Source organism: Eretmochelys imbricata, chromosome 2 (genome assembly GCF_965152235.1).
Source record: "Eretmochelys imbricata isolate rEreImb1 chromosome 2, rEreImb1.hap1, whole genome shotgun sequence".
In the NCBI taxonomy this organism is placed as follows: domain Eukaryota; kingdom Metazoa; phylum Chordata; order Testudines; family Cheloniidae; genus Eretmochelys; species Eretmochelys imbricata.
In genome coordinates this window covers 162,873,665-162,893,163 of record NC_135573.1, presented here as the reverse complement: position 1 = coordinate 162,893,163, position 19,499 = coordinate 162,873,665, and the positions used below count along the sequence as shown (strand labels likewise).

General features: G+C 42.0%; 1 protein-coding gene across 2 annotated transcripts in view; it reads left to right on the top strand.

Moving 5' to 3' along the window:
• Nucleotides 1–5,720: 5,720 nt before the first annotated feature.
• Nucleotides 5,721–19,499, top strand: part of FHOD3 (formin homology 2 domain containing 3) — a 614,532-nt gene continuing 600,753 nt past the window's right edge. For both annotated transcript variants that reach the window (XM_077810937.1, XM_077810936.1), the window contains exon 1: nucleotides 5,721–5,885. In XM_077810937.1, the coding sequence (XP_077667063.1) occupies nucleotides 5,721–5,885 (165 nt within the window). The remainder of the gene's footprint in view (nucleotides 5,886–19,499) is intronic.

The following is a 19,499-nucleotide window of genomic DNA, read 5'->3' as shown; positions in this document are numbered from 1 at the left end:
CTTTTTTGCGGATGTGCAGCAGATTAAAAAAAAATCTTCCTCGAAGTTACATTTCATAGGTGTTTGAGAAATATTATTCTGAAGTGTGTCTGTGAAATAGGATGAGTCAACCTTATGAAAGTTCCACCTCTTAACTGAGAGTTCACTGTCTTCCTATTCAAACAAGTGACTACCGATCGATGATCACTTCCAACATCCTGAAAAACATTCCATGCACAGTCCATGGACATGCTGCTGCTCACCAGAGTTACATCTAATGTTAATTGTGTGCCATATGAGCGACATATGTCATAATGCCATTATTCAAAACAACTAAATCATGCACAAATAAATTTGTTAGTCTCTAAGGTGCCACAAGTACTCCTCGTTCTTTTTGCTGATACAGACTAACACGGCTACCACTCTGAAGCTAAATCATTGTGAGCAATAAAGTCTTATAGCAAAGTTCCATTCAAATTAATTGTTTTGTTCTCCAAAACTTCACTTTTGGTATTGAAATCTCCATAGATAATTGTTTGGCTACACTTTCCAATGCTATCACAAGCTTTTCTTTATCAGATAGCCTGTCATCAGGATGACAGAAACAGACAACAGTGAACTCCTTACCCCAGAACTTGATAAAAAGAACAGGAGTACTTGTGGCACCTTAGAGACTAAAAATTTATTTGAGCATAAGCTTTCATGGGCTACAGCCCACTTCATCAGATGCATAGAAGGGAACATATAGTAAGAATATAAATATATATATACATACAGACAACATGAAAAGGTGGAAGTCGCCATACCAACTGTAAGAGGCTAATTAATTAAGATGAGCTATTATCAGCAGGAGAAAAAAAAACTTTTGTAGTGATAATCAAGATGGCCCATTTAGACAGTCGACAAGGTGTGAGGATTCTTAACATTGGGGAATAGATTCAACATGTGTAATGACCCAGCCACTCCCAGTCTCTATTCAAACCCAAGTTAATGATATCTAGTTTGCATATTAATTCAAGCTCAGCAGTTTCTCACTGGAGTCTGTTTTTGAAGTTTTTCTGTTGCAAAATTGCCATCTTTAAGTCTGTTACTGAGTGACCAGAGAGGTTGAAGTGTTCTCCAACCAGTTTTTGAATGTTATGATTCCTGATGTCAGACTTCTATTTATTCTTTTGCATAGGGACTGTCGGGTTTGGCCAATGTACATGGCAGAGGGGCATTGCTGGCACATGATGGCATATATCCCATTGGTAGATGTGCAGGTGAACGAGCCCCTGATGGTGTGGCTAATGTGATTAGGTCCTATGATGGTGTCGCTTGAATAAATATGTGGACAGAGTTGGCATCGGGCTTTGTTGCAAGGATAGGTTCCTGGGTTAGTGTTTTTGTTATGCAGTGTGTAGTTGCTGGAGAGTATTTGCTTCAGGTTGGGGGGCTGTCTGTAAGTGAGGACTGGTCTGACTCCCAAGATCTGTGAGAGTGAGGGATCATTTTTCAGGATAGGTTGTAGATCTTTGATGATGCGCTGGAGAGGTTTTAGTTGGGGGCTGAAGGTGACAGCTAGTGGTATTCTGTTATTTTCTTTGGGCCTGTCCTGTAGTAGGTGACTTCTGGGTATTCTTCTGGCTCTGTCAATCTGTTTTTTCACTTCAGCAGGTGGGTATTGTAGTTTTAAGAATGCTTGATAGAGATCTTGTAGGTGTTTGTCTCTGTCTGAGGGATTGGAGCAAATGTGGTTGTGTCTTAGGACTTGGCTGTAGACAATGGATCATGTGGTGTGTCCTGGATGGAAGCTGGAGGCATGTAGGTAAGTTTAGCAGTCAGTAGATTTCTGGTATAGGGTGGTGTTTATGTGACCATTGCTTATTAGTACAGTAGTGTCCAGGAAATGGACCGCTTGTGTGGATTGGGCTAGGCGGAGGTTGATGGTGGGATGGAAATTGTTGAAATCATGGTGGAATTCCTCAATGGCTTCTTTTCCATGGATCCAGATGATGAAGGTGTCATCAATGTAGCGCAAGTAGAGTCGGAGCGTTAGGGGACGAGAGCTAAGGAAGCGTTGTTGTAAGTCAACCATAAAAATGTTGGCATACTGTGGGGCCATGCAGGTACCCATAGCAGTGCCACTGACTTGAAGGTATATATTGTCCCCAAATGTGAAATAGTTGTGGGTGAGGACAAAGTCACAAAGTTCAGCCACCAGGTTTGCTGTGACATTATCAGGGATACAGTTCCTGGTACCTTGTAGTCCATCTTTGTGAGGAATGTTGGTGTAGAGGGCTTCTACATCCATAGTGGCCAGGATGGTGTTTTCTGGAAGATCACTGATGGATTGTAGTTTCCTCAGGAAGTCAGTGGTGTCTCGAAGATAGTTGGGAGTGCTGGTAGTGTGGGGTCCGAGGAGACAGGCCACATAGCCAAACAATCCTGCTGTTAGGGTGCCAATTCCTGAGATGATGGGGTGTCCAGGATTTCTGGGTTTATGGATCTTGGGTAGCAAATAGAATACCCCTGGTCGGGGTTCTAGGAATGTGTCTGCCTAGATCTGTTCCTGTGCTTTTTCGGGGAGTTTCTTGAGCAGATGGTATAGTTTCTTTTGGTAATCCTCAGTGGGATCAGAGGATAATGGCCTGTAGAAGATGGAGTTAGAGAGCTGCCTAGTAGCCTCTTGTTCATATTCCAACTTATTCATGATGATGACAGCACCTCCTTTGTCAGCCTTTTTGATTATGATGTCAGAGTCGTTCCTGAGGCTGTTGATGGCGTGTTCAGCACGGCTGAGGTTATGAAGCAAGTGATGCTGCTTTTCCACAATTTCAGCCTGTGCACATTGATGGAAGCAATCTATGTATAAGTCCAGTCTGTTGTTTCGACCTTCAGGAGGAGTCCACACAGAATCCTTCTTTTTGTAGTGTTGGTAGAAAGGATTCTGTGGGTTAGTATGTTGTTCAGAGGTGTGTTCGAAATATTCTTTGAGTCGGAGACGTCAAAAGTAGGATTCTAGGTCACCGCAGAACTGTATCATGTTCGTGGGCCTGGAGGGACAAAAGGAGAGGCCCCGAATAGGCCAGATTCTTCTGCCGGACTAAGGGTATAGTTGGAAAGATTAACAATATTGTTGGGTGGGTTCAGGGAACTACTGTTGTGGCTCCTTGTGGCATGTAGCAGTTTAGATAGTTTAGTATCCTTTTTCTTTTGTAGTGAAGCAAAGTTTGTGTTGTAAATGGCTTGTCTAGTTTTTGTAAAATCTATCCATGAGGAAGTTTGTGTGGAAGGTTGGTTTTTGGTGAGAGTATCCGGTTTTGAGAGCTCATTCTTAATCTTCCCTGTTTTCTGTATAGGATGTTGATCAGGTGGTTTTTCAATTTCTTTGAGAGTGTGTGGTATAATCTCTCAGCGTAGTCTGTGTGATATGTAGATTTTAATGGATTTTTTACCTTTAGTCCTTTTGGTATGATGTCCATCTGTTTGCATTTGGAAAGGAAGATGATGTCTGTCTGTGTCTGTACGAGTTTTATCATGAAGTTGATGGATTTCCACTCCATACGGCTAAATTCAGTGCCTTGCATCTGAAACCTGTCAGAATTTGATAGTAACACAATCCAACTAAGGATGCATGTTCATCTCATACATGTCCATAGCTCTTTTATATTTGAGTGTCTCCTTACTAATAAACATCAGACTTCCACCAGCTGTTCCTTTCTCAAGTAGTCAAAATCTGCAATAGATACACTTTGTCAGAAAGCTTTGTTGCTTGAATAGCAGCAACATGGATATTTTCATCATCATTAACTTTTTCAATGACCCCAATGTGACTCTGAATGCCCATTGCATTCAAATGCATGGAAGTACATTAAAGGTTGGATGTATCACGTATTTCAACAACTCTCTCCAAAATCAAAAGAGGTAATGCATCAGTACATAGACAACAGCATCATATTGCCAAACTCTCTCTCTCTTGCATGGCATGGTGGGAATATGGTTTCTAGAGCCCCATTAACCAGAGATTTCCTCTGGGAACACCCTAGTACCATGACAAGAGGTAGGGATGGCATGTGGTAGAGCAGGGAACCAAACCGAAGCATCCCACTTTCTGTGCCACTGCCCTAACAAATGGCCCATCTGTCTCCCCTTGAATGAAGAACACAGCACATTTTTGTCCACATTCTGCAATCCACATGGGGGTGATCCCATACATATCTGGAGCCTTTCTGTACTTTAACAACATCATGGAAATTTTCTCTTCTGTGGATATTTTCTGGAGGAGAAAAATAGAGGCCTAAGTATTAGGGAAAAAGGCAAAGAAATATATGAGTGAGCTCTTTTATTTTTTCTGTTTGGAAACAAAATAGCATTGATTCATCTGTTTGGGGGGAGAAACCCCGAACACATACAAAAAACCCAAACAATTATATGGACTTTATATAAACAAGAAAAAAAGATGGCCAAACTTTGATCCTTTGTATTACTTTCTGTTTGGATCAAATCCCTGACTTTATTTTAAATTCCCTTTGAATTTAACAAATATTACACGCAAGATTTTAACAGGAAGCACAGGCTATTTGAGGTAACAGAATGCAACTATATGCAAATATGGGTGTTTAGAATTTGTTTCCCAGTAGATGGCTCCTGAGTGGCACTGGCACCGACCACTACACCAAACAGAGCCATGGGTGGTACTGTGCCTGGGGCCCTGGATTGCCTTAATCTGGCCTTGCTCCCAAATTTATAGATAGGTGGTTCCAGGACCGGGACGACCGGGAGAATGCAAGGGTCTGCCTGGAGATTTGGGTGTGGTGAAATGCTTTCTGTCTCTCTCCCCTGAAGGATGTGGGGTTCCCCAAGTAGGAGTCTCTCTCTTCCCCTCCCCCCAAATTTTCCCGTCCCTGGAGATTGAGGGTTGTTCGACATGGTCTCTGCGTGGTGGACTCTCTCGATCCCTCCCAATCTAGGAGTATTTTTTTGAGGGGGAAGGATGGAATGTCTGTCTCTCCTCTGGCAGATGCGAGGATGAGGAGCTTCTCTCCCTACCTCCTCCCCGGAAGATTTTAGCAGGCTGTCTCCCCCTCCACCCCACTCCACCCCACCCCAGTTCCCGCGCAGGCGGGAGCTCCTGGCTGACTGGGTGTCCCTGTGCCCCGCTCCCGTGTCCCGGGCTGGGGAATGTGGCGGCCGGGTGACGCTCCTCCCTGTGTCCGCTGGGGGGCGCCTGCTGCCTGGCGGCTCCGGCGGCGCTTGGCTGAAGACTAAGCCAGCGCGGGTTTCCCACAGGCAGCAGCCCCGGCCCGCTGCAGCGGCTCAGGCTGACTGAGCATGGGGGAGCAGCTGCCGCCGCTGCTCTCCGGCTGCCCGTGCACCGCGCCCGCCGGCCGCTCCGCCCCGGGGCTCTGCCCTTTGTCAGCCTGAAGGACGCCCGCACCGTGTGGAGCCGGGCGGAGAGGGGGCGATGATCCCCGCGTGCTAGGGGCTCTGAAGCAGTCGGGCTCCGCTGCGTGCATCTTGCGGTGGCTCCTGCGGCCGGTGCTTCTCCTGCTTCCCCCCGCCCTCGGGTTGCAGCTCAGCCCGGCCGCCGGGGAGCGGAGCCTGATCTCTGCCAACCTGCCGCTGCGGGCTGATCGCAGCCCTGCTGCTAGGCTCCAACTTTTATTTCTTGTTCGCGGGGGAGGGGGCGCCTCCTGCCCAGCCTCCCCCACCCTGTGCTTTGCCGCTGCCGCTGCTGCCGTGTTTTGCATGGATGCACCATGGCCACGCTGGTTTGCAGGGTGCAGTTCTTAGATGACACCGACCCCTTCAATAGCACCAACTTCCCCGAGCCCACCCGGCCCCCTCTCTACACCTTCAGGGAGGACATCGCGCTCATCACCCAGCTGGCCGGGGTGCACCGCCTGCTCCGAGCCCCGCATAAGGTACAGGGGTGGGGGCGGTGTTAGAAACCATCCCTACCCTGTGGGGGGTGGCGTGGGTTGGTACAGAGAAACCTACTCCATAGTGTTGGGGGGGGGAAGGGGGAGACTTAGAAACTATCCCTACACTGGTGGGGGTGGGGGTAAGCTATTCAGCGTTGGGGAGAGAAAGGGGCACTTTGAAAGTATCCCTCCATTGTTGCGGGGGAGGGAGTTAACTCACTGCCTTGGTGGGGAAGTAAGGAACTGGGGCGAGAGGGGATCAGTAGCACAAATACTCAGACCAGCTGTAGATGTGATCAGAGGCATGGTCAGTGCTGCTGCTGTCACGTTGCTAGTGGTGGAACATGTGCTGATTTTAGTGCTGTTGCACATTAGGCAGAAGTAGGGGGCTATTTTGTGTTTTCGTATGGCTGGAGAGGGAGACTTTGGTATTTTTTTCCTTCCAGCAGGAGGAGGGGGTCTGTAGAGGAAGGGATTGCTGTTCAAGACTAACTCCAGCTCTTTGATTCCTAGTGCTAGAGCAGTAGTTTTCAATCTGTGGTCCATAGACCCCTGAGGGTCCACAGACTATGACTCAGGGGTCTGCGAAAGGTTGTTGTTACCATAGAACCTTCGACCTGTAGTCTGCGGACCACTGGGGGTCCTCCGATTATGTCTTAGATCTCCAAACAGGTCCGCACCTCCATTTGAAATTTTTTAGGGGCCCACAAATGAAAAAAGATTGAAAACCACTGTACTAGAGGGAACTCAGAGCAGGTCTACGCTGCTGCTTAAGTCGATCTTACTTAACTGTGGAAAAGACAGCCCCCTGAGCGATGCAAGTTACAGCGACCTAAGTGTTGTCCACACTGGCGCTATGTCAGCAGGAGACACTCTCCCGCAACATAGCTTCCCCCTCTCATGGAGGTGGAGTTATCATGCCGACAGGAGAGAGCATCTTCACCAGTGATGCTACAGTGGCGCAGCTGCATCAGTGCAGCTGTGTCAATATAGCGCTTCTAGCGTAGACCTGCCCTAAGTCTACGTTCAGAAAGAAGGGATTGTGCAGCAGGACTCAGGCAGAGGCTCAGCTAGTGTCCGGTGTCCTCCTTATAAAATAGTATAGTATTCTACGTTGATACCCCAAACACTGCAGTGATGCAATTGTTATGTGACTCTTCCTGTCAAATAGTGTAGCATAAGGATAGATGGAGCAGAGTTATTGCCCAAACTTGTGATGGAAGTGAAGAGAAGTACAGACCCCTTGTGTCAGAGGAATACAGGTATCCTGCGGAAAGGAGCGTTGAATCCTGACTACGTACGAGAAGAGTTTTTCAAATCGGAAACACAGAAGATGAAAAAAATACGGATCTGTGCCTAGTAACCTGTCATTTTTGTACTCAACAGGACTGTAACTGAGTGATATTTTCATCCCAAATCAAATTTGCCTTCTGCCTGATTTAGGAATATCCCTTAACTTCGCTTGATTTAGGAATATCCCTAAACTTCACCAGTTTAGGAAAAGATATCCCAGACCTCACCACCATCATTATCCTTAGTGTCTAGAAATGAGATGTTTTAGAATAACCGGCCTACAAAAATAAATAATTTCTTTGTGATTATGTATTTAAATGTGTAGGCTAAAGGAGAGATTTTCAAAGGCACAAATGGGATTAAGGCACCTAACTCCTATTGAAAATCAATGGAAGTTGAATGCCTAATTTTCCTGTGTGCCTTTGAAAATCTCCTCCTAAATGGATAGAACACAAAGTATACCTAATATTTTAAATTAGTTTTATTCTCCACATTATACATAAAGTCACTTAAAACTTTTTAAGAAGTGCAGGGGAAGATGTTTGAGAACTGGTGGTGGTGGACTTTGATAGCAATGTTGTTTTCTCATGTGAGTGTATCAAAGAGTTCACTCTTAATAAGTAATCCCTTGACAGAAATAAATTGTGTGTTGTAAGTGAATGGAATGGGTATCAGTCAGTCTCAGCATGGGTCTGCCTGGGACAGCATGCATCTACATCTTTATAAGTGAACATGTTTATGAAAGAATGTGTTCGTGATTTCATGAATCGTCAGGTCAGAGTATTGTACCTTCATGAGATGTCACTTTTCATTTCCAAAAATATCAACAGGGCAGGCATGGCTGATGCATTAGTTGTAACCGTTGTATTTTGGAAGCCTTGAAAACAGGCCAAATCTGTAACAAATCTGACATGTCTGCCCCTTGTTAGTAACCTCTTCAGAGTATCATGGGATTTTGAGAAACCATTTATTGTTTAGGAAGGTTGGCTAAGAGCATGTTCATGCAGAGCAGGGTTTAAGCTATTGCTGTTGTGAGGTTTTATGAGCTAAACAGTTGCAGTGAGGGCTTTGTTAAAAATAGCTGTAAGTCTGCTGTCCTTGGAACTATTGATACTGTAGCTCTTCAGAAGGGTGAGTATTGAGTATGCCACTAATGCAAATCCCAACCTTTGTGAAAACTTATGTACCTCTTATATATTTACTTTAATGCATCTGTTGATAAATGTCACTCTCTTCACTTATGGTCACACACACAGGCCTGGTTTTGGAATTCTAGGCTTTTCAAAGCAATACCACAGTTGGTTGTTATGAAATACTTTCTTTTATTATTTTCTACCTTGTTATTTAATAATCCTTCTAGTCTGTGAATTAACTCAGCAAAGACGTCAGAGGAAAAATAACAACTGGTATGTGTTTTTGTGAAGAAAGCAAAATAGGAAAAGACCATTTTATCCATTCTTTCATAAAGTGGGAGGGAAATAGTCTCTTAACATCATTTGTTGTGTTATGGCCTGCACTCAGGAGCTTGCTGGAGGATGGAAAAAGGCTGTGTGTGCTCTTAGCTTTAAGGATGTCAAAAGATCAATAAAAAATAGTTCAAAGAAAACCTCTTTCAGCAGAAGTTTTACATTTGTAGAACATTTTCTTGCCAAGGTTACAGAAACTCTGTAGAGGACAAAGCTCTGCATAATGCACAAAAAATGTAGGTGCACTGGGTCATATTCTGTTTCTACAACTCAGGGTCAGATTCATAAACTTTAGTCACATTGAGTAGTACCTTATTCTGTGAGTAGTCCCATTTGGGATTACTTGTGGAGTAAAATAGTGTGAGTAAGGGCCAGATTCTGATATCTAATTGTGTAGAGCAGTGGACTGGGAGATGGTACTTAAAGGTTCTATATCTGACTTTACTGTTGACTTGCTGTAAGCAGCCTATTTTTCAAAAGTGGCCACTGATGTTGGGTGATTTTTGTTTATTTGGAAAGCCCAATTTGATATCACTTGGGTCAGAATGAGATTACTTGGAGCAACAGCAGCTCCCATTGACTTCAGTTTGAATTGCTTGTTTAGCACTTCTAAAAATCAGGCCCATAATGACTCAAACTTGACTCCCCAAAATTGAAGCATTCAAAATCAGGGGCACTTCTGAACATTGACTTTCTTCCCCACATCTGTTTACCCATTTGAAAAATGGAGATAATACATTTCTCGCAGAGGTTTTATGAGATTTAACTGATTAAAAAAGACATGGGCATTTTGGGTGGAAAATATGAAACACCATAGTTGCTGTACAAACACATATTAAAATATAGGCCCTGTCCAAAAGACCCTATAATGTGAGGTCCTGAGTCTGCAAACACCTCATGCATCTGCTAATTTTATTCATGTGAGTAGTCCCATTGAACTCAGCAGTATGAGAACCTACTTCCAGTACATTATAGTTATGTCTCCTGGCATTCTCTTAGCTACTTACTAAAGAATTAATCAGACTGGTTTATTCTCTCCAGGTATTTTTGCACTTCAGTTTTTTCCTCCTGTTTGTTTGCTATCTCTCCAATAATTTGTGTCATCAGTAAATTTGATCATGGTTCAATATACGCCTCTTCTATGTGGCTTGAAACTCTGGTGAATAGTCTTCTGGGCAATGGGGTATTCTGAAATGGCTCTCTTGCAATCTCTCTCCAGCCCGCGCCGATTCCCGCAGCTCCCATTGGCAGGGAATGGCAAACTGCAGATACTGGGAGTTCCAGGCAGCCGTACAAATGTAAACAAACTGTCTGGAGGCCCGCCAGTGGATTACCCTGATGGGCTGTGTGCCAGCCACAGATTGCCCACCACAATTCTAGTGGATATAATGTACTTGGATTTTCAGAAAGCCTTTGAAAAGGTCCCTCACCAAAGGCTCGTAAGCAAAAAAGCTGTCATGGAATAAGAAGGAAGACTCTTTCATGGGTCAGTAACTGGTTAAAAGAGAGGAAATAAAGGGTAGGAATAAACTTTCAGTTTTCAGAATGGAGAGAGGGATCTGTACTGGGACCAGTGCTGTTCAACGTACTCATAAATGATCTGGAAAAAGGGGTAAACAGTGAGGTGGCAAAATTTGCAGATGATACAAAATTACTCAAGATAGTTAAGTCCAAAGCACACTGTGAAGAACTACAAAAGGATCTCACAAAACCGGGCAAGTGGGCAACAAAATGGCGGATGAAATTCAGTGTTGATAACTGCAAAGTAATGCACATTGGAAAACGTAATCCCACCTATACATACAAAACGATGGGGTCTAAATTAAATATGAGTGCTCAAGAAAGAGATTTTGGAATCATTGTGAATAGTTCTCTGAAAACATCCGCTCAGTGTGCAGCAGTAGTCAAAAAACTAACAGAATATTAAGAACCATTAGGAAAGGGATAGATAATAAGAGAAAATATCTTACTGCCACTATATAAATTCATGGTAAGCCCACACTTCAAATGCTGCGTGCAGTTCTGCTCGTCCATCTCAAAAACAGATATATTAGAATTGGAAAAGGTGCAGAAAAGAGTAACAATGATTAAGAGTATGGACCAGCTTCCATGTGAGGAGAGATTAAAAAGAACTGGGACATTTTAGCTTGGAAAGAAGTAACTAAGGGGGATATGATACACATCTATAAAATCATGAATGGTATGAAGAAAGTGAATGTGTTATTTACCCCTTCACATAACACAAGAACCAGGGATCACCCAATGAAATTAATAAACAGCAGGTTTGAAACAAACAAAAGGAAGTACTTCTTCACACAGCGCTCTGTCAACCTGTGGAACTCATTGTCAGGGGATGTTGTGAAGACCAAAAGTATAACTGGGTTCAAAAAATAATTAGATAATTTCATGGAGCATTAGTCCATCAATGACTCTTAGCCAAGATGGTCAGGGATACACCACCATGCTGTGGGTGTCCTAAGCCTATATATGCCAAAAAACTGGGAGTGGACGATGGGATGGATCACTTGATAATTCTGTTCTGGTCGTTCCTTCTGAAGCGCCTGGTATTGGCCACTGTTGGAAGACAGGATACTGGGCTAGTCTGATCCAGTATGGTTGTTCTTATGTAAGAGAGACATTGAGAATGTCTCTCTAATCCAGTAGTTAGGCACTCATCTGGAAGATCCCTGTTCAAATCCCTTCTCATCGTCAGAGGGGGAAGTTGCACTGGGAGACTCCCACATGCCGGGTGAGTACACTAACCACTGGGCTAAAGATTATAAGTGAGATGTCCTCCCTCCCCTGGCCATTTGTGTGGAGTTAGGTGCGTTCACAGGATGCCTACCAGAATGGCTATCCCTAGTAGGGGTGCGGGGCCCGGGGTGAAAGTGACGGATTCGTCTTTTCTGGGACTGACCGTGCCAGCCAATTGCAGCTGCCCGTGGGGCCCCCCAAAGTGCGGGGCCTGGAGCAGAGGGTCCCAGGGCAGAAGTGACGGATTCGTCTCTTCTGGGACCGACCTCGCCAGCCAATCACACCAGCCTGCGGGGCCCCCCAAAGCGTGGGGCCCGGAGTGGTTGCGCCGATTCGCCCTACCCCAGGGACGTCTCTGCCTACCAGATTGAGCCCAGCAGGCAAGGTAGATAGGGCAATGTTGGTCTCTACGTGGTTTGAGGATCCTTTTGGGACTTAGATATGAAATAGGTGTGTGGATATTATCTGTATATATATCTTATTCTCTGCATTAGCAATGCAATGCCTGTCTTTTTGTGGCACCTCTTTGTCTGGCCAGATACAGCAATGTGCTTTTATTTCAAAGAATCCTTCCTGAAATGCAGGCCTTTTATTTTCAACAACAATTTCTCTTCAGAAATGTTTACATAAAGTTCTGAATTTGAGTATCAGCCCTTAGATCAGGTAGAAGAAAAGAGGGCTGCCTGGTAATGTTGGACTTTGGAAGTGCTCCATCAGAATGAGGTATGAACCTTTCATTTACTTTTAAAATGTGCAAGTGAAATTAGTGCTCATGGACTTTAATCAGACACAGTATAGATAGGTGATGTGCATGTCCATCTGCACACTTCTGCTAATGTTCCCCAATTCTGACCAGCACCATCTACCTGCAAGTTTACCATGTTGCTTTGGGAACGTAGGAACTCCATTTTGGTTAGTTAAATCTGTCTGTCTGTTTTATTCTGCTGCCCGTCACCATAGTATCTTAAGTGCCGTCCACATAAAACCAGTAGCAATAGCAAAGTCCAGTGGCACTTCTCTCTTTTTGAAGTCAAAAGTCTGCTTGGAGTAGGGCTGTGTGGGTGGGTTTTTTTTTCTTGTTTTTGGTTGTTTGTTTTTTGTTTTATTTTTGTTTGGTCGAGATTAGGGGGTAGAAAGGAGGTTTATTTTGTGAGTGTCACTTATGGTGGAAAGATTCACAAAGAGGAAGGCTTTGACTCCTTTCCTAAAGACTGGAATTAACTTGATCTCCTCTGGAAGATTGTTCCATAGTCAGAGTCCCTCAACTGAGAGCTTTATCCCCAGCTCTTGCATGCTTTGTCCTGGGCTTTGTGGTCTGTCCAGTCACAGAAAAGTGCAGCTGTCATGGTGGTTCTTAGGTTGAAATTTGGTCTTTGATACAGCTGAGGCTTGATCCTTTAATTACTTTGAAAATTAATGCTCCAGTGGACCAATGGTCCATTTAGTACAGTATTCTGTCTCTGATGAGTACAAAATGTTTCATATTATACCTTGAAATGTAACATTTTATCTCCTGAAACTTGTTTTTATTTTATCTAATGTAACTACAGATGCTCTTATTATTCATGTAAATTCTAAGCCTTTTTTTAAACCTGCTGAGCTCTTGGCCTTCACATTTTGTGACAATGAGTTTCACAGATTAATGATGTGTATTTGTTTCCTTTCATCAATTTTAAATTTGACACATTTAATTTGATTGAATGTTCCCTTGTCCTCTAAAAGGGATGGAGCTCCTGGTTTTCCGTCCCTAATCATTTACTATGTTATATACTGCTAAATAAACCATAATGCCACATTGGGCTTGATCCAATTCTCACTGAAATCATTAGAAAGACTCCATTTGACTTCAGTAGGTGTTGGATTTTGCCCTTATGACTTCTAATCATGATGTAATGCAGTGGTTTTGTAAGGAAGGTTAGTAGCAAAATCCTCATTTTAATCAGATTTGTGAATAAATCAAGCAGGATTTACTTCTAGATTGACATGGTTAAAATTTTTCTTTTTTTAAAAAAAAATCTGCATATTCTACAATTTGATCCCAAAGAAAAAGCTAGATCAGTTATATTCTGGTTGACCTAGACCCTTAGAAATGTAAATCTCTTGGTTTTATGAGTTGACCTTTTAGAAAATTACATACCTACTTAAGCCAGGAGCTTAGAGTTTTCTGAATATGTTTTGTCTCTGTCTGTAATATTAACTAGAGACAGGTCCAAGCTGGACCTCTAGATCCATACCTCCCTCTTCCACATTTCCCTGAATCTTGGGAAAATTCAGATGTCGATCTAAATTTGTGGCTCAGGTCCAACTCTAATAATGCTCTTTGAATCTAATTTGGTACTGTGGATTTGTTGGTTTTGAATTGCTTTAAGTTACTTGATACCTCTGACTTGCTGACCTAAAGTCATTTAGGCGAGTGGCTATATATATACAGCCAATGTCAGGTGGCATTTTTTTTTAGTGATCTCCCTTAGTTATTCATTTAATTACAACATACTGTATTTTACCTTATTCTGTGTCTTCATTTGCCACTGTACATTTTGGTGTTACAGCAGCTCCTTATGAAGTACATTATTGTGAAATATGTATGAAAGTACAGTTATTTTCAATTCAATTTTCTGTCCAAATGATGATGATAATAATAATTAATAAATAATACAATAAAAATTGTATTAGTGTGTGTATACAGGGCTCAAAGATAAATTGATCCAAACTCCCACCCCTTGCCTTGTACAACACTTTTGCAACATTTGGGGAGGCAAGAATTCACCCAGGAGCCATGCTAGTGTTCAAATCTTTTCCAACACATTTATCAGGATAGACAGAACCACCCTGTCACTGAAAGGAGCAGCTAATCCAAGTATAATGAAATGAATCCAATATGCTTACTTAACAAAGGGACTCTTACCTTCCTTAGTAAAGAAATAGTCCAAACTGCCCCTCCAGGCTCAACCACTCAGTCCCAGATTAGGGCTCCTCTTTCCCATTGGACAATGGTTGTGTCTTGCCTGCAGTGCAGTTTGTAGTGGCCACAGTCCCGGGTTGCTCCCTTGGCCTGTTTCCCAGCCTTGAGCTCATGCTCAGGGTCTGCCGTGTCCCTACAACAAGAGCAGCATGGGCCTGCTCTTCTCAGGCGGCATCCCCATACTCTAATGGGAGGAGAACTGGCAGCAGGAAGTCAGGACTAACCAGTCAGGGCACTTGAGGCCTTCACAGCCTGCTGCTGACATGTGGAGTGATGGGGCTCCCTTCAGTATATAGAAATATAAACACAATGTATCATAAAGGCAGAGTACTGTACAGTGAAAAAGCTCAAATACTGCAACTAAAGAAGTTAAGGAATTGGTGTGACATGTGAGTAACTATTGTAGTATTAAAGTAAACAACAAAACAAACACCGTGCTAATAAAATAAATTACTATCATAGTAAAATTAGAGTTGGGTAAACACATCCTTCCTTAGTCTTTTTTTTTTAAACCCACACAAAAGTAGGACCAGAACTTCAAACTTTTTGATTTTGTTTACTGTTAGTAAGAAATGTGTTATAGCGGCCAAAAAGTTGGGAGCATCTGGTCCTACTCAGATATTGGGCTCCCTGCTCCTTCCAGGGAAGAGAAGAATCTTGATTCCCCTATGCATGAGGCAAAAAAGATTCTGGTCCTTCTTCCTCAGCTGTCCCATCCTCCAGTGGTGTTTGTAAGGAGGAAGAGAGACTGAAGATCCTTGGCTTATCCTTTCCTCCAGGAGGAGGGGAGTGAAGATACTGACACTATAAACCCCTTTCTTTTTATATTGAAGTCCTCTGTAGGGAAGGGTCCTCATTTCCCCTCTGTCTTTTTCTAGGCAGATTTCCTTCTGACTTCAAGAGCGGGTAGCAAGGAGCCCCACTGCCCCAGCCAGTCCAAAGAGAGGATTATTTTTTTGAGTCTGGACAAGCTACTCACTGTTAGGCAACAGGAAGACCAGGGAAGCACACTTCCCTGTCTTGCTGCTCTGTTTCTTTAAGCACTATGGAATAGAGACACACAGTACACTAAACTTAAGAAACCCTGCTTGGAACACTGGGGCAGAAAGTTGCTGCTCAAGGTTTCCCCTGAGCCCACTTGCATTATGAAGTATCTTGGCTTAAAGGAAAATTGATCCTGTGAAACTAAATTGATACCTTTCTTGACGAGACTACAATTTTGATTGATTAAGGTAATAGTGTTGATGTAAAATACTTAGACTTCTGTAAGGTGTTTGACATGATATTGCATGATATTTTGATTAAAAAACTAGAACGATACAAAATTAATAGTGCTGTCAAGCAATTAAAATTAATAATGATTAATTGTGTGATTAAAAAGATTCATTGTGATTAATCACACGATTAATCGCACTGTTAAACAATAATAGAATACCCTTTATTTAAATATTTTTGGATGTTTTCTACATTTTCAAATGTAATGATTTCAGTTACAACACAGAATACAAAGTGTACAGTGCTCACTTTGTATTTATTTTTTATTACAAATATTTGCACTGTAAAAAACAAAAGAAATAGTATATTTCGTTTCACCTAATACAAGTACTGTAGTGCAATCTCTTTATAATGAAAGTTGAACTTACAAATGTAGAATTATGTACAAAAAATAACTGCATTCAAAAATAAAACAATGTAAGACTTTAGAACCTACAAGTCCACTCAGTCCTACTTCAGCTAATCGCTCAGGCAAACAAGTTTGGTTACAATTTGCAGGAGGTACAATTTGCAGGAGGTAATGCTGCCCACATCTTGTTTACGTCACCTGAAAGTGAGAACAGGCATTCACATGACACTGTTGTAGCCGGCATCACAAGATATTTATATGCTAGATGCACTAAAGATTCATATGTCCCTTCATGCTTCAACCACCATTCCAGAAGACATGCGTCCATGATGATGATGGGTTCTTCTTTATAACGATCCAAAGCAGAGCAGACCGACGCATGTTCATTTTCATCATCTGATTCAGATGCCACCAGCAAAAGGTTGATTTTCTTTTTTGGTGGTTTGGATTCTGTAGTTTCCGCATCGGAATGTTGCTCTTTTAAGACATCTGAAAGCAATGTCCACACCTCGTCCCTCTCAGATTTTGGAAGGCACTTCAGATGCTTAAACCTTGGGTTGAGTGCTGTATCTATCCTTAGAAATCTTACATTGGTGCCTTCTTTGGGTTTTGTCAAATCTCCTGTGAAAGTATTCTTAAAACAAAGAAGTGCTTGGTCATCATGCGAGACTGCTATAACATGAAATATATAGCAGAATACAGGCAAAAACAGAACAGGAGACATACAGTTCTCCCTTAAGGAGTTCAGTCACAAATTTAATTAACACATTCTTTTTTTAACGAGCATCATCAGCATGGAAGCATCTCCTCTGGAATGGTTCCCGAAGCATGAGGGGGCATACAAATGTTTAGCATATCTGGCACATAAATACCTTGCAATGCCGGCTACAAAAGTGTCATGCAAATGCCTGTTCTCACTTTCTGGTGACATTGCAAATAATAAGAAGGCAGTATTATCTCCTGAAAATGTAAACAAACGTGTTTGTCTTAGAGATTGACTGAACAAGAAGTAGGACTGAATGGACTTGTAGGCTCTGAAGTTTTACATTGTTTTGTTTTTGAGTGCAGTTAGGTAACAAAAAAAATTCTACATTCTTAAGTTGCATTTTCATGGTAGAGATTGCACAACAGTGCTTATATGAGGTGAATTGAAAAATACTATTTCTTTTATCATTTTTACAGCGCAAATATTTGTAATAAAATAATAATATGAAGTGAGCACTGTGGACTATATTCTGTGTTGTAATAGAAATCAATATATTTGAAAATGTAGAAAAATACTGAATAAATTTAAATTGGTATTCTATTGTTTAACAGTATGATTAATCGTGATTAATTTTTTAATCACAGTTAATTTTTCTGAGTTAATTGCGTGAGTTAACTGTGATTAATTGACAGCCCTAAAAATTAATGTGGCACACATTAAATTGATTAAAAATTGAGTAACCTATACGTCTCAAAATGTAATTATAAACATGGAATAATTATCGAGTGGATGTGTATCTAGTAAAGTCCCACAGGGATCAGTTCTTGGCCCTGCGCTATTTAACATTTTTATTAATGACCTGGAAGAAAACATAAAATCATGTCTGATATAATTTGCAGATGACCCCAAAATTGGGGAAGTGGTAAATAATGAAGAGGATAGTTCACTGGTACAGGCTGATCTGGATAACTTGGTAAGCTGGGCGCAAGCAAACAATATGCATTTTAATATGGCTAAATGTATACATCTAGGAACAAAGAATGTAGGCCATACTTACAGGATGAGGGACTTTATCCCAGGAAGCATTGATTCTAAAGGGATTTGGTATTGTGGTGAATTATCAGCTGACCATGAATTCCCATTGCAATGCTGTGGCCAGAAGGGCTAATACGATCCTTGGATTCATTAAAAGGGTATCCCAGGTAGGAGTAGGGAGAGCTTTATACCTCTGTATTTGGCATGGCTGCAACTGCTGCTGGAATACTGTATCCAGTTCTGGTGTCTGCAGTTCAAGAAGGATGTTGATAAATTGGAGACGGTTCAGAGAAGAGCCATGAGAATGATTAAAGGATTAGAAAACATGCCTTAAAGTGATAGACTCAAGAGGCTTAATCTCTATTAGTTTAACAAAGAAAAGGATAAGGGTGACTTGATCACTGTTTATAAGTACCTACAAGAGAAACAAATATTTGATAATAGGCTCTTCAGTCTAGGAGAAAGGTGTAATATGATCCAATGGCTGGAAGTGGAAGCTAGACAAATTCAGACTGGAAATAAGGTGTAATTTTTCAACACTGGAGGTAATTAACAATTTACCAAGAGTCGTTTTGGATTCTGAATCTCTGGCAATTTTTAAATCAAGATTTGATTTTGTTCTAAAATATATTCTCTAGGGATTATTCTGGGGAAGTTCTGTGGGCTGTGTTATATAGGAGGTCAAACTAGATCACTACTGTCCCTTCTGGCTTTGGATCTATGCATCTGTGAAAGAGTTTGTACACTGAGACTGTCAGGTGTGTGTTTTTTGGTTCTGCTACTGCTGGATATGGGGGCAGGTAGGTCATCTCTCTCTTCCTCAAGAGGCAATTTTTGGATTGGTCAGTGGGCCAACAGCCTGAACATAGCCTGCCACCTGCAAAAAATGATAGTGAGGATGGTGGTTGCTGCCCTCTTGAAACTGTTAGTGGTAAGGTTGGGGGGAGAACCTGTTGAGGCAGACGGATATGGTCTGGGACTGATGCAGTGCTTGAATTTTCATTGCCCTTCCCATGGGAAGAAGAAGAGAGGGGGAAGGAGGCTTTACCCTTCTTGTAATGGTGACCAGGAGATCAGGGCTGGCAGGGGAATTGGGCATAAGTATCTGCAACATCTGCAGTTTTTTTCCAAGTGTTCTGGATTTCACAAAACTAAAGCCATTTTGTGATACACAGTACTTTTGCAAAGTAAATCCAGAAACTTGCAAAATCTCAAATGGCAAGAGATTCACCCATCCCTAACTACAAACAACATGAGATTGTTACCCTGGCAATGGCTGTGTTTGTTTTAATTTTCAGAGAAAGGTGTTTACGTTAAATTGAAGAGAGATATCACATTTTATCAGTTGTCCATTTCTCTGCACTGCAGCCTTCTTTACCTATTTTATAACAATGCCAAGCTGAAAATGAAATTGCAGTCACTGAAGTTGATCTGGATACTGGTATGGTTACTGGCTATTGGTATAAAATGAGAGCAGAATCTGGCCCTAACAGTGAATTTAAAAAACAAAATCAAAACTGAGTTGCATCAAGGATCTGTATGGAGAATGTCAGCGTGAATGAAATTAAAGAGATGCTAAATGGGAAAGCTGTTGGGGGTATTCATTTTAAGGCCATGTGGGCCTCGAAGATCAGAGATCCCAGCAATATACATTAAAAATGAGCATTGAATGCTAGGGCTTACTGTGATCCATTTAATGCAAATTAGATGTGTTCTTCAAGATGTTTGCAAGCTGTAGACATCAGTTACAGAAAGTTTGGTTTGTTTGTTCTAA